This window comes from Salvelinus fontinalis, chromosome 12, assembly GCF_029448725.1.
Source record: "Salvelinus fontinalis isolate EN_2023a chromosome 12, ASM2944872v1, whole genome shotgun sequence".
Lineage (NCBI taxonomy): Eukaryota > Metazoa > Chordata > Actinopteri > Salmoniformes > Salmonidae > Salvelinus > Salvelinus fontinalis.
Window position 1 is genome coordinate 40,455,224 of NC_074676.1, and position 15,334 is coordinate 40,470,557.

Genomic DNA, 15,334 nt, shown 5'->3' on the forward strand with positions numbered 1-15,334 from the left:
AAATGTTGACCTATTCTATTCTGTACAAGAAATAAATATTACAAACATAGTCTGGGACAGTTGTGGGATGCAAAAGATCCCAAATTAATACAACCACTAGCATCCAACATTTTGGGGGAGAAATGTTATTGACACAACAGATGTTTAGCTTAAAATGTTAATAAACTATTAGGCTTTTCTTCACATTACCAGCGTAGCAATGCGCACATAGCAGTAGGCTATAAGCACGGAAGTTCCATTAGCAGGAAAATACCATTATCAAAAGTGACTGCAAATGCGATTATGCATGTCATGTTTTAATTATAAAGGTGCATTTTATGGTGAAAATTTTCTTCCTGAACTTGAAACTTAATGTGCTTAAGAAGTTATTTGGCCACTTTAGTTGTGATACAAACCTTATCAAAACCTATCGCCACATAGCACTCACTTCTGTCATCATAAAGTGCTTTGAGAGGCTGGTTAAGGACCATATCATCTCTACCTTACCTGACACTCTAGACCCACTTCAATTTTTATACCGCACCAATTGATCCACAGATGATGCAATCGCAATCTCACTGCACACTGCCTTATCCCATATGGACAAGAGGAATACCTATGTAAGAATGCTGTTCATTGACTATAGCTCAGCCTTCAACACCATAGTACCCTCCAAACGTATCATTAAGCTCGGGGCCCTGGGTATGAACCCTGCCCTGTGCAACTGGGTCCTGGACTTCCTGACGGGCCGCCCCCCAGGCGGTGAAGGTAGGAAACAACACCTCCACTTTGCTGATTCTCAACACAGGGGCTCCACAAGGGTGCATGCTTATCCCCCTACTGTACTGCCTGTTCACCCATGACTGCTTGGCCACGCACACCTCCAACTCAATCATCAAGTTTGCAGACAACATAACAGTTGTAGGCCTGATTACCAACAATAATCAGACAACCTACAGGGAGGAGGTGAGGACCCTGGCGGAGTGGTGTCAGGAAAAGAACCTCCCCCTCTCCCTCAACAAAATGAAGGAGCTGATCGTGGACGTCAGGAAAAAGCAGAGAGCGCACGCAACTATCCACATCGACGGGACCAAAGTGGAGAAGGTGAAAAACTTAAAGTTCCTCAGCGTACACATCACTGACGATCTGAAACGGTCCACCCACACAGACAGTGTTGTGAAAAAGGCGCAAGAGCGTCTCTTCAACATCAGGAAGCTGAAGAAATTTGTCTTGGCCCCTAAGACCCTTACAAACTTTTACAGATGCACAATCTTGTCGGTCTTCCCAACGCATCACAGGGGGCACACTGCCTGCCCTCCAGGACACCTACAGCACCCGATGTCACAGGAAGTCCAAAAAGATCATCAAGGATATCAACCACCCGAGCCACGGCCTGTTAACCCCGCTATCATCCAGAAGGTGAGGTCATGACATGTGCATCAAAGCTGGGAGAAGAGACTGACAAACAGCTTCCATCTTAAGGCCATCAGACTGTTAAGTAGCCATCACTAGCCGGCTACCACCTGGTTACTCAACCCTGCAACTTAGAGGCTGCTGCCCTATACACATTGCTAGTCAAAAGTTTGTACACACAAACATTCCAGGGTTTTTCTTTATTTTTACTATTTTCTACATTGTAGAAAAATAATGAAGACATCAAAACTATGAAATAACACATATGGAATCATGTAGTAACCAACAAAGTGTGAAACAAATCAAAATATATTTTATATTTGAGATTCTTTAAAGTAGCCACCCTTTGCCTTGATGACAGCTTTGTACAAGCTTGGCGTTCTCTCAACCAGCTTCATGAGGTGGTCACCTGGAATGCGTTTCAATTAACAGGTGTTCTTTGTTAAAAGTTCATTTGTGGAATTTCTTTCCCTTTCAATGCGTTTGAGCCAATCAGGTGTTGTGACAAGGTAGGGGTGGTACATAGAAGATAGCCCTATTTGGTAAAATAACAAGTCCATATTATGTCAAGAAAAGCTCAAATAAGCAAAGACAAACGACAGTCCATCATTACTTTAAGACATGAAGGTTAGTCAATGCAGAAAATGTCAAGACCTTTGAAAGTTTCTTCAAGTGCAGTTGTAACGGATGTGAAATGGCTAGCTAGTTAGCGGGTACGCGCTAATAGCGTTTCAGTCAGTTACGTCACTTGCTCTGAAACCTAGAAGTAGTGGTTCCAATTGCTCTGCAAGGGCCGATGCTTTTGTGGAGCGATGGGTAACGACGCTTCGTGGGTGACTGTTGTTGATGTGTGCAGAGGGTCCCTGGTTCGCACCCATGTCGGGGCAAGGGGACGGTCTAAAGTTATACTGTTACATAGTCGCAAAAAACATCAAGCCCTATGATGTAACTGGTTCTCATGAGGACCACCATAGGAAAGGAAGACCGAGAGTTACCTCTGCTGCAGAGGATAAGTTCATTCGAATTAACTGCACCTCAGATTGCAGCCTAAATAAATGCTTCACAGAGTTCAAGTAACAGACACATCTCAACATCAACTGTGCAGAGGAGACTGCATGAATCAGGCCTTCATGGTCAAATTGCTGCAAAGAAACCACTACTAAAGTACACCAATAAGATTAAGAGATGTGCTTGAGCCAAGAAACACGAGCAACGGACATTAAACCGGTGGAAATCTGTCCATTGGTCTGATGAATCCAAATTTGAGAATTTTGGTTCCAACCGCCGTGTCTTTGTGAGACGCAGAGTAGGTGAACGGATGATCTCCGCATGTGTGGGTCATTGTCCTGTTGGGTCATTGTCCTGTTTGAAAAACAAATGATAGTCCTACTAAGCGCAAACCAGATGGGATGGCGAATTTCTGCAGTAGCCATGTTGGTTAAGTGTGCCTTAAATTCTAAATAAATCACTGACAGTGTCACCAGCAAAGCACCCCCCCCCCCCCCCCCACCATCACACCTCCTCCTCAATGCTTCACAGTGGGAACTGTGTAAGGGCTATTTGACCAAGAAGGAGAGTGATGGAGTGCTGCATCAGATGACCTGGCCTCCACAATCACCAGACCTCAACCAAATTCAGATGATTTGGGATGAGTTGGACTGCAGAGTGAAGGAAAAGCAGCCAACAAGTGCTCAGCATATGTGGGAACTACTTCAAGACTGTTGGAAAAGCATTCCAGGTGAAGCTGGTTGAGAGAAAGTCAAGAGTGTGCAAAGCTGTCATTAAGGCAAAGGTGGCTACTTTGAAGAATCTCAAGTATAAAATATATTTTGATTTGTTTAACACTTTTTTGGCTACAACATGATTCCATATGTGTTATTTCATAGTTTTGATGTCTTCACTATTATTTTACGATGTAGAAAATAGTAAAATAAATAAAGACCCTTGAATGAGTAGATATGCCCAAACTTTTGACTGGTCCTCTACACAGACATGGAATCACTGGTCACTTTAATAACGGAACACTAGTCAATTTAATAGTGTTTACATACTGCTTTACTCATCTCATATTTATTTACTGTACTCAATTCTACTGTACTTAAGTCAATGCCAATCCGACATTACTCATCCTAATATTTAACTCTATTCTTTTACTTTAGATTTGTGTGTATTGTTATGAATTGTTAGATATTACTGCACTGTTTGAGCTAGGAACACAAACCTTTCACTACACCTGCAATAACATTTCCTAAATATGTGTATGTGACCAATACAATTTGATTTGATTCGAAAACATATAGGCCTATGGGTTAGGCTACATGAGGTGTGTGACTATGATTCGAAAAGTCGCAAAAAATTGTCAGTTTCTTATAATGGGCATCATTCACAAGTGATAATATATCATTCACAAATTATAGGCTAATATTGTCCCCATCAGACTATTCTTGATTTAATCTTGTCTTTACATATACTAAATAATATATGTGTGAAATTTGTTTTGATTTAGAATGGACCATTATCATGCAACTGTCTCGAAACAGGGGCAGCGGGAAAAAATAAATTTCATCTATGCACTTAAATAGTGAATGGAAGATGCTTTTCCCCGTGGTTAATTTTCATGCCAGGCAAGTATGCTAAACTCCTGTTGTAAAGATAAACAATGTGCTTAATATTAGAAAAGTTGAGAAATAAATATAGTAGGCCTAATCTTTAGAAAGCTCATGGTCTCCTCCTCTTTTTAGTAGAGGCCATCACTCTGTTTTCTTGGCCAATTGCATAGCCTATAGAAATGTTACACAACATGAGCTCATGGGCCCTAATGAAGTGTTTGATTAGATTTTTGATTACATTTGCATTGATGTCAGAGTGATTAGAAGGACAATAGAGTGCTGAGTACCAGGCAGTTACCAAGTTTGGGAGGCTACTAATGACCATCAGCAGCATCAGAGCTTGGAAAAGCCTAATTACCGTGACTAAACAGTCACGTAGAATTTGACTGCCTTCATGACTTGTGACCTCCGGTGTGGCGGTAATAGGGTTACCGCAACAGCCCTAGCTGTGGGTGAATAGACGGACCTGTCTGTCCTAGCTGTTAATAGAGGGCCCTGTCTGTCCTAGCTGTTAATAGAGGGCCCTGTCTGTCCTAGCTGTGAATAGAGGGACCTGTCTGTGTTAGCTGTGAATAGAGGGACCTGTCTGTCCTAGCTGTGAATAGAGGGCCCTGTCTGTCCTAGCTGTGAAAAGAGAGTCCTGTCTGTCCTAGCTATGAGCATAGAGTCCTGTCTGTCCTAGCTGTGAGTGAATAAAGGATCTTGTCTGTCCAAGCTGTGAATAGAGGGCCATGTCTTTTATAGCTGTGAATATACTGTAGGGCCCTGTCTGTCCTAGCTGTGAGTGAATAGAAGTGCCCATGTAAGAACGTTGAGACCAGATCAGGACTGAAGTCCCATTAGAAGAATGGTGTCTCTCTCCTTGGGTGTAACCCAACACTCCCCAACCTTCCCCAGTGCACGTGCACACACATACACGCACACACAACGTGTGTGTGTGTGTGTGTGTGTGTGTGTGTGTGTGTGTGTGTGTGTGTGTGTGTGTGTGTGTGTGTGTGTGTGTGTGTGTGTGTGTGTGTGTGTGTGCGTGCGTGCGTGCGTGCGTGCGTGCGTGCGTGCGTGCGTGCGTGCGTGCGTGCGTGCGTGTGTGTGTGTTTGTGTGTGCACTTCTCTCGCCCCTGATCGGGTAGGTGGGGCCGGCAGAGGTAGGCGGGGCCAGTAGAGCCCTCAGATAGGGTAACAAGTTAGGGTTAGGGTCCGGCAGAGCCCTCAGATAGGGTAACAAGTTAGGGTTAGGGGCCGGCAGAGCCCTCAGATAAGGTAACAAGTTAGGGTTAGGGGCCGGTAGAGCCCTCAGATAGGGTAACAAGTTAGGGTTAGGGTCCGGTAGAGCCCTCAGATAGGGTAACAAGTTAGGGTTAGGGGCCGGCAGAGCCCTCAGATAAGGTAACAAGTTAGGGTTAGGGGCCGGCAGAGCCCTCAGATAGGGTAACAAGTTAGGGTTAGGGGCCGGTAGAGCCCTCAGATAGGGTAACAAGTTAGGGTTAGGGGCCGGTAGAGCCCTCAGATAGGGTAACAAGTTAGGGTTAGGGGCCGGCAGAGCCCTCAGATAGGGTAACAAGTTAGGGTTAGGGGCCGGCAGAGCCCTCAGATAGGGTAACAAGTTAGGGTTAGGGGCCGGCAGAGCCCTCAGATAGGGTAACAAGTTAGGGTTAGGGGCCGGCAGAGCCCTCAGATAGGGTAACAAGTTAGAGTTAGGGGCCGGCAGAGCCCTCAGATAAGGTAACAGGTAAGTGATTGTACAGGAAACGGCCCTGATGCAATGCTCCTCAGTGGCTCCAAGCCTCACATTGTTGTGGGCCATCCATGGCAGCCATGACTGATATTGATGTCAGGCTGACCATTGCCGCGTGTCACTGTGAATAGTTAAGGCGGATTAACCGAGCGGGATATGTCTACTGTACTTTAGTAGTGTTTACGATACCACTGTTTACTGTGCTGTTCTGCACTGTACTACTGTTTCATGTGCTGTACCACTGTTTACTGTACTGTATTGCGCTGTACTAATGTTTACTGTACTGTACCATTATTTACTGTACTGTACCACTGTTTACTGTACTGTACCATTGTTTACTGTACTATACTACTGTTTACTCTAATGTACTGCACTGTACTACTGTTTACTGTACTGTACAGTCGTGGCCAAAAGTTTTGAGAATGACACAAATATAAGTTCTCAAAGTCTGCTGCCTCAGTTTGTATGATGGCGATTCGCATATACTCCAGAATGTTATGAAGAGTGATCAGATGAATTTCAATTAATTGCAAAGTCCCTCTTTGCCATGCAAATGAACTGAATCCCCAAAAAACATTTCCACTGTATTTCAGCCCTGCCACAAAAGGACCAGCTGTCATCATGTCAGTGATTCTCTCGTTAACACAGATGTGAGTGTTGAAGAGGACAAGGCTGGAGATCACTCTGTCATGCTGATTGAGTTCGAATAACAGACTGGAAGCTTCAAAAGGAGGGTGGTGCTTGGAATCATTGTTCTTCCTCTGTCAACCATGGTTATCCCCAAGGAAACACGTGTTGTCATCATTGCTTTGCACAAAAAGGGCTACACAGGCAAGGATATTACTGCCAGTAAGATTGCACCTAAATCAACCATTTATCGGATCATCAAGAACATCAAGGAGAGCGGTTCAATTGTTGTGAAGAAGGCTTCAGGGAGCCCAAGAAAGTCCAGCAAGCGCTAGGGCCGTCTCCTAAAGTTGATTCAGCTGCGGGATCACCAGTACAGAGCTTGCTCAGGAATGGCAGCAGGCAGGTGTGAGTGCATTTGCACACACAGTGAGGTGAAGAATTTTGGAGTATGACCTGGTGTCAAGAAGGGCAGCAAAGAAGCCACTTCTCTCCAGGAAAAACATCAAGGACAGCCTGATATTCTGCAAAAGGTACAGGGATTGGACTGCTGAGGACTGGGGTATAGTCATTTTCTCTGATGAATATCCTTTCCGATTGTTTGGGGCATCCGGAAAAAAGCTTGTCCGGAGAAGACAAGGTGAGCGCTACCTTCAGTCCTGTGTCATGCCAACAGTAAAGCATCCTGAGACCATTCATGTGTGGGGTTGCTTCTCAGCCAAGGGAGTGGTATCACTCACAATTTTGCCTAAGAACACAGCCATGAAAAAAGAATGGTACCAACACATCCTCCAAGAGCAACTTCTCCCAACCATCCAGGAACAGTTTGGTGACGAACAATGCATTTTCCAGCATGATGGAGCACCTTGCCATAAGGCAAAAGTGATAACTAAGTGGCTCGGGGAACAAAACATCGATATTTTGGGTCCATGGCCAGGAAACTCCCCAGACCTTAATCCCATTGAGAACTTGTGGTCAATCCTCAAGAGGCGGGTGGACAAACAAAAACCCACAAATTCTGACAAACTCCAAGCATTGATTATGCAAGAATGGGCTGCCATCAGTCAGGAAGTTAATTGACAGCATGGCAGGGCGAATTGCAGAGGTCTTGAAAAAGAAGGGTCAACACTGCAAATATTGACTCTTTGCATCAACTTCATGTAATTGTCAATAAAAGCCTTTGACAGTTATGAAATGCTTGTAATTATACTCCAGTATTGTGACAAAAATATCTAAAGACACTGAAGCAGCAAATTTTGTGGAAATTAATATTTGTGTCATTCTCAATTTTTGGCCACGACTGTAACACTGTTTACTGTACTGTACCACTGTTTACTGTACCACTGTTAACTGTACTGTACTGCACCACTGTTTACTGTACTACTGTTAACTGTACTGTACTGTACCATTGTTTACTGTACTGTACCACAGTTTACTGTACTACTGTTTACTGTACTGTACCACAGTTTACTGTACCACTGTTTACTGTACTGTACCACAGTTTACTGTACTGTTCTACTGTTTACTGTACTGTACCACTGTTTACTGTACCACTGTTAACTGTACTGTACCACTGTTTACTGCACTGTACTATTGTTTACTGTACTGTACCACTGTTTACTGTACTGCACTGTACTATTGTTTACTGTACTGTACCACTGTTTACTGTACTGCACTGTACTACTGTTTACTGTACTGTACCACTGTTTACTGTACTGCACTGTACTACTGTTTACTGTACTGCACTGTACTATTGTTTACTGTACTGTACCACTGTTTACTGTACTGCACTGTACTACTGTTTACTGTACTGTACCACTGTTTACTGTACTGCACTGTACTACTGTTTACTGTACTGCACTGTACTATTGTTTACTGTACTGTACCACTGTTTACTATACTGCACTGCACTTATGTTTACTGTACTGTACCACTGTTTACTGTACCACTGTTAACTGTACTGCACTGTACTACTGTTTACTGTACTGTACCACTGTTTACTGTACTGCACTGTACTACTGTTTACTGTACTGCACTGTACTACTGTTTACTGTACTGTACCACTGTTTACTATACTGCACTGCACTTATGTTTACTGTACTGTACCACTGTTTACTGTACCACTGTTAACTGTACTGTACTGTACCACTGTTTACTGCACTGTACTACTGTTTACTTTACTGTACCACTGTTTACTTTACTGTACCACTGTTTACTTTACTGTACCACTGTTTACTGTACTATTTTTTTATATATATATTTTTTTATTTAACCTTTATTTAACTTTAGTTAAGAACAAATTCTTATTTTCAATGACGGCCTAGTGGGTTAACTGCCTTGTTCATGGGCAGATTGACAGATTTTTTACCTTGGCAGCTCGCGATTCGATCTAGCAACTGGCACAACGCTCTAACCACTAGGCTACCTGCCGCCCCAACTGTAATGTACTACTGTTTACTGTACTGTACCACAGTTTACTGTACTACTGTTTACTGTACTGTACCACAGTTTACTGTACCACTGTTTACTGTACTGTACCATTGTTTACTGTACTGTTCTACTGTTTACTGTACTGTACCACTGTTTACTGTACTGTACTGTTCTACTGTTTACTGTACTGTACCACTGTTTACTGTACTGTACTGTATTACTGTTTACTGTACTGTACTACTGTTTACTGTACTGTACCACTGTTTACTGTACTGTACTGTTCTACTGTTTACTGTACTGTACCACTGTTTACTGTACTGTACTGTATTACTGTTTACTGTACTGAACTACTGTTTACTGTACTGTACCAGTGTTTACTGTACTGTACCAGTGTTTACTGTACCAGTGTTTACTGTACTGTTCTACTGTTTACTGTACTGTACCACTGTTTACTGTACTGTACTGTACTACTGTTTACTCTACTGTACCACGGTTTACTGTACTGTACTCTACCACTGTTTACTGTACTGTACTACTGTTTACTGTACCGTACCACTGTTTACTGTACTGTACTGTACTACTGTTTACTGTACTGTACTGTGTTGTATTGTATTTATTATGGATCCCCATTAGCTGCTGCCAAAGCAGCAAAATTAAGGCAGTCCAGCAAAATTAAGGCAGTTTATACAATTTTAAAACATTACAATACATTCACAGATTTCACAACACACTGTGTGCCCTCAGGCGCCTACTCCACCACTACCACATATCTACATATCTACAGTACTAAATCCATGTGTATCTATAGTGTGTGTGTGTGTGTGTGTGTGTGTGTGTGTGTGTGTGTGTGTGTGTGTGTGTGTGTGTGTGTGTGTGTGTGTGTGTGTGTGTTTTTGTGTGTGTGTGTGTGTGTGTGTGTGTGTGTGTGTGTGTGTGTGTGTGTGTGTGTGTGTGTGTGTGTGTGTGTGTGTGTGCATGTGTCTGTGCCAATGTTTGTGTTGCTTCACAGTCCCTGCTGTTCCATAAGGTGTTTTTTATCTGTTTTTTAAATCAAACGTTACTGCTTGCGTCAGTTACGTGATGTGGAATAGAGTTCCATGTAGTCATGGCTCTATGTAGTACTGTTCTGGACTTGGGTACTGTTAAAACCTGTCCAGGACAGGGGTTCCGCTAGCGGAACTCCGCCCACATTCCACTGAAAAGGCAGAGCGCGAAATTCAAAAAATATTTTTTTGAAATATTTAACTTTCACACATTAACAAGTCCAATACAGCAAATGAAAGATAAACATCTTGTGAATCCAGTCAACATGTCCGATTTTTTAAATGTTTTACAGCGAAAACACCACGTATATTTATGTTAGCTCACCACCAAATACAAACAAGCACAGACATTTCTTTCACATCACAGGTAGCTTGCACAAAACCAACCAAACTAACCAAGAACCAACCAAACTAACCAAGAAACAACTTCATCAGATGACAGTCTTATAACATGTTATACAATAAATCTATGTTTTGTTCGAAAAATGTGCATATTTGAGGTATAAATCATAGTTTTACATTGCAGCTACCATCACAGCTACCATCACAAATAGCACCGAAGCAGCCAGAGTAATTATAGAGACCAACGTGAAATACCTAAATACTCATCATAAAACATTTATGAAAAATACATGGTGTACAGCAAATGAAAGACAAACATCTTGTGAATCCAGCCAATATTTCAGATTTTTTAAGTGTTTTAGAGCGAAAACACAATATAGCATTATATTAGCTTACTACAATAGCCAACCACACAACAGCATTGATTCAAGGCAACAGTAGCGATAGCGACAAAACCAGCAAAAGATATTAATTATTTCACTAACCTTCATAAACTTCATCAGATGACAGTCCTATAACATCATATTACACAATACATATATGGTTTGTTCGAAAATGTGCATATTTAGAGCTGAAATCCGTGGTTATACATTGTGAAAGTGTAGCAACTATTTTCCAGAATCTCCGGATATATTTCTGACACTCACCTATTCTGACCAAATAACTATTCATAAACTTTACTAAAAAATACATGTTGTACAGAAAATTATAGATACACTAGTTCTTAATGCAATCGCCGTGTTAGAATTCTAAAAATAACTTTAGTACGACTTGCAGCTTACGTTATAGAGAGAGAGCGCCCAAAATCTGGGCGGAAACTAATAGTAAACATTTTCGACAGAAATAGGAAATAACATCATAAATGGGTCCTACTTTTGGTGAGCTTCCATCAGAATCTTGTACAAGTGGTCCTTTGTCCAGAACAATCGTTGTTTGGATTTAGAATGTCCTCTTCGTCTGTTGATTTAGCAACCAAAACTTGCCAAGTGGCGCAAAGCTGTCCATCGTCACCAAACGCAGAGAACGGAACACGCCAAAACTCCCGAAAAAATTTCAATAATCCTATAAAACTATATTGAAAAAACATACTTTACGATGATATTATCACATTTATCAAATAAAATCAAAGCCGGAGATATTAGCCGTCTATAAGGAAAGCTTTTCAGAAGCCAAAGCTGATGTCCTTCCCGCGTCTTCCTGAACAAAGGAAATTGGGGTCATGTCATTCCAAGACCTCTCTTTTGACCATAGATATACCTAGGATCCCCATTTCACCTCTCATTGCCTATTGACATCTACTGGAAGGCGTATGAAGTGCATGTATAGTCATACATTTCAAGCAAATTGATAGGGAGGCCCTGGAACAGAGACTCAATGTCAGATTTTTCACTTTCTGACAGGAAGTTTAGGGCAAAATGATTTCTGTTTTACTCACAGATATAATTCAAACGGTTTTAGAAACTTGAGAGTGTTTTCTATACAATAGTAATAATAATATGCATATTGTACGAGCAAGAATAGAGTACGAGGCCGTTTAAATTGGGCACGATTTTTCCCCAAAGTGAAAATAGCGCCCTCTATCCTCAACAGGTTTTAAGAGATCTCTTGTGGCATGTCTGTACCATGGTTTACTGTACTGTACTACTGTTTACTGTACTGTACCATTGTTTACTGTACTACTGTTTACTGTACTATAATGTACTGTACTGTACCACTTTTTACTGTACTGTACCACTGTTTACTGTACTGTACCATTGTTTACTGTACTGTACTGTACCACTGTTTACTGTACTGTACCACTGTTTACTGTACTGTACTGTACCACTGTTTACTGTACTGTACCACTGTTTACTGTACTGCACTGTACCACTGTTTACTCTACTGTACCACTGCTTACTCTACTGTACTACTGTGTACTGTACTACTGTACTGTACCACTGTTTACTGTACTGTACTGTACCACTGTTTACTGTACTGTACTGTACCACTGTTTACTGTACTGTACCACTGCTTACTCTACTGTACTACTGTGTACTGTACTACTGTACTGTACCACTGTTTACTGTACTGTACTGTACCACTGTTTACTGTACTGTACTGTACCACTGTTTACTGTACTGTACCACTGTTTACTGTACTGTACTGTACCACTGTTTACTGTACTGTACTACTGTACTGTACCGCCTTCATCTCATATTGATCTACTTTTCTTCCCTTCTCTCATCCTCTGTCCACCCTCTCTCCCTCTCTCTTCTTCTCACTCTGTCTCTTTCTCTCTGTGTTTTCCTGCTTGTGTGTGTGTGTGTGTGTGTGTGTGTGTGTGTGTGTGTGTGTGTGTGTGTGTGTGTGTGTGTGTGTGTGTGTGTGTGTGTGTGTGTGTGTGTGTGTGTGTCTGTGTGTGTGTGTGTGTGTGTGTGTGTGTCTATCCATCTATCCTCTCCTAACAGTTTGAGGGCTGCAACAAGGCCTTTTCCCGCCTGGAGAACCTGAAGATACATCTACGGAGCCACACGGGGGAGAAGCCCTACCTGTGCCAGCACCCCGGCTGCCAGAAAGCTTTCAGCAACTCCAGCGACCGGGCCAAGCACCAGCGCACTCACCTAGACACGGTCAGCACACATGGAGACAGTCTCCACTGGTTCTACTCTCCTCTACTCCCACCTCCCACGGCCTCTCTGCTGTAGATCATAGGTCATGTCTATTAGAAAGGGTTAGAGTCATGGTTCTATCCAGTCATGAACACTTACAGGTGCACTGAAAGAAGTGGAATGGGGTGATGTTGATGTTTGAACTCTTAATTTTTTTTTTTTTAACCTTTATTTAACTAGGCAAGTCAGTTAAGAACAAATTCTTATTTACAATGATGGTCTACCAAAAGGCAAAAGGCCTGCTGCGAGGACGGGCCTGGGATTAAAAATATAAAATAAAGTAAAAATATGGGACAAAACACACATCATGACAAGAGACACCACAACACTACATAAAGAGAGTCCTAAGACAACAACATAGCATGACAGCAACACATGAAAACACAGCGTAATAGCAACACAACGTGATAACACCATGGTAGCAACACAACATAGCAGCAGCACAACATGATGGCAGCACAAAACATGCTACAAACATTATTGGGCAATAACAACAGCACAAAGGGCAAGAGGTGATCTGGTTTGTTATAGAAGTGCCAAACACCACATGTCCAACCCTGGTTAGAGTGTATGTTGAGGCATCCGTAGAGTAGTATCAAACTTTTTGGGTTAGGATATTTGATGCTGCTACTCACATCATTGGAAGCAGAATGGAATTGTACACATTAAAGCATTAGTGCCTATTACCAAACTTAAATGCCCGTTTCCATCTCTTGACAGTATCACAGTTCTACTTGCACATTCCTCTTCTGCACATCTATCACTCCATTATTTCGCCACTGTGGCCTACTTATTGCCTTACCTCCCTTATCCTACCTCATTTGCACACACTGTAAATGTACTTTTTCTATTGTATTATTGACTGTATGTTTGTTTATTCCATGTGTAACTCTGTGTTGTTGTTTGTGTCTCACTGCTTTGCTTTATCTTGGGCGTAAATTAGAATTTGTTCTCAACTAGCCCACCTGGTTAAATAAAGGTGAAATAAAAATACAAATTATTGAAACGTCAGTCAGTGAGTTACACTCCCTCCCTCTGGTGGCACGACATGCTACACATCATTTAAATATCCCTTCCATTATGCCGCGTTCAGAATAACTGGGAGCTCGGGGGGAAAACTATTTGTTTTGAAGTCATCCAACTCAGAATTCCAAGTCGAAAAATCAGGCCTCTATCTAGAGCTCTGACCTTCCGACCTTAAGATCACTGAGGTTAGGATTTGATCTCGTTTTTTTCCCGAGTTCCCAGTGGTTTTGAACGCGGCATTAGTCTGACGCGAGTCACAGTAAGTCAAATAACCAGCCGTTAGTTTAGCGTGGAGTGTTCTGCCTCAGACTTGTGTCTCTGCTACAGAGGGGAAAGCAATGACTGTGTATAAAGGAAAGGAACGTCTGAGTCAGCCACTACTCACTTCTCCTGTCTGTCACTCCTCCAACGATTTACTGTATCAGAGTCCACAGGCCTCAGCCAGCCTTGAGCCACCCAGCCTTACTACCGTATACACACTGCCAATTACACAGCCATTCCAGGCGCTGATGGCCGCGCATTAGCGTCCTGCAGAGAGTCTAATTTCGCCGCTTGCCACCCTGCCAAACGACTTTAGGGAAAAAATAATGTTAAACTGTAATGATATTTATACTAGACAGAAGTGTTCTTGTTTTTTTCTCTCTTGCTCGCTCTTTTCTCCACTTGTGGGTCTGTGTTAGGGCAGCGTTGCGTTGGAATAACAAACAGGACGGAGATTAGTGGTGCTGAGAGCGGCTTGGAATAACGTGTTATTTACCGAAAAAAGCGAAGTATGAACAGAGAGCTAATAAAGAGGTGTATCGCCTTTCACTTTAAAGGCTGCCTTATATTCCACTGTACAGAGAGAGAGAAAACAAGGGCAAAATCTCTATCAAGTGGCTACATGTGCAGTGTTTTCTAGTTGCTAATATTGTGTGAAGATGAGGACATGTAATGACCACTGCTGTAGGGATGTTGCTTTGGTGATCACGTTTAGTGCCCTTCACATCTTTTGGTGCAGTTTGCACTTTAACTTTACTAGACCTTTATAAACCCTATAAAGAATGTCATCTTTATGCCAACAGTCTTCTATGGAGCACTGAAATGCTGCTTTATATTTGGCTACTTCAAAAATTTAAGAAAAACTGAACTCCTTCGAATTTTCTCTTCTCTCTCTTTCTTATTCCTTCTCTTGCATTCAATTTCTTCAGTTACTCTGTGTATTCTCAGCTGAAAGGTAGGAGTCTATTTTTGCTTTCTTATTTCATCAAATTTCCTTCCTGTTGTGTGTCTGCATTATTGTTCTTGATTTTCTTCCTATTATTTTGCAAAATAATCAAATGCCTAATTGTACATGTTCTTGTGGTTTTATATGAATCAATATAGCAATGTTAGGTTTCTTTGACTGGTGGTTGTGGGTTTCATGGCGCTGTTATTATAGAATATAGTTGCTTTGAATCATATACTTATCATGTACTCATCATATACTTATCATGTACTCAT

The 15,334-nt window shown here is 42.0% G+C and overlaps 1 protein-coding gene across 1 annotated transcript in view; it reads left to right on the forward strand.

Moving 5' to 3' along the window:
* The window catches only part of LOC129867409 (zinc finger protein GLIS1-like), a 157,375-nt gene that overhangs the window by 98,813 nt on the left and 43,228 nt on the right, over positions 1–15,334 (forward strand). Inside the window, exon 5 of the mRNA XM_055940787.1 lies at positions 12,626–12,787. Within this exon, the coding sequence (XP_055796762.1) occupies positions 12,626–12,787 (162 nt within the window). The remainder of the gene's footprint in view (positions 1–12,625; positions 12,788–15,334) is intronic.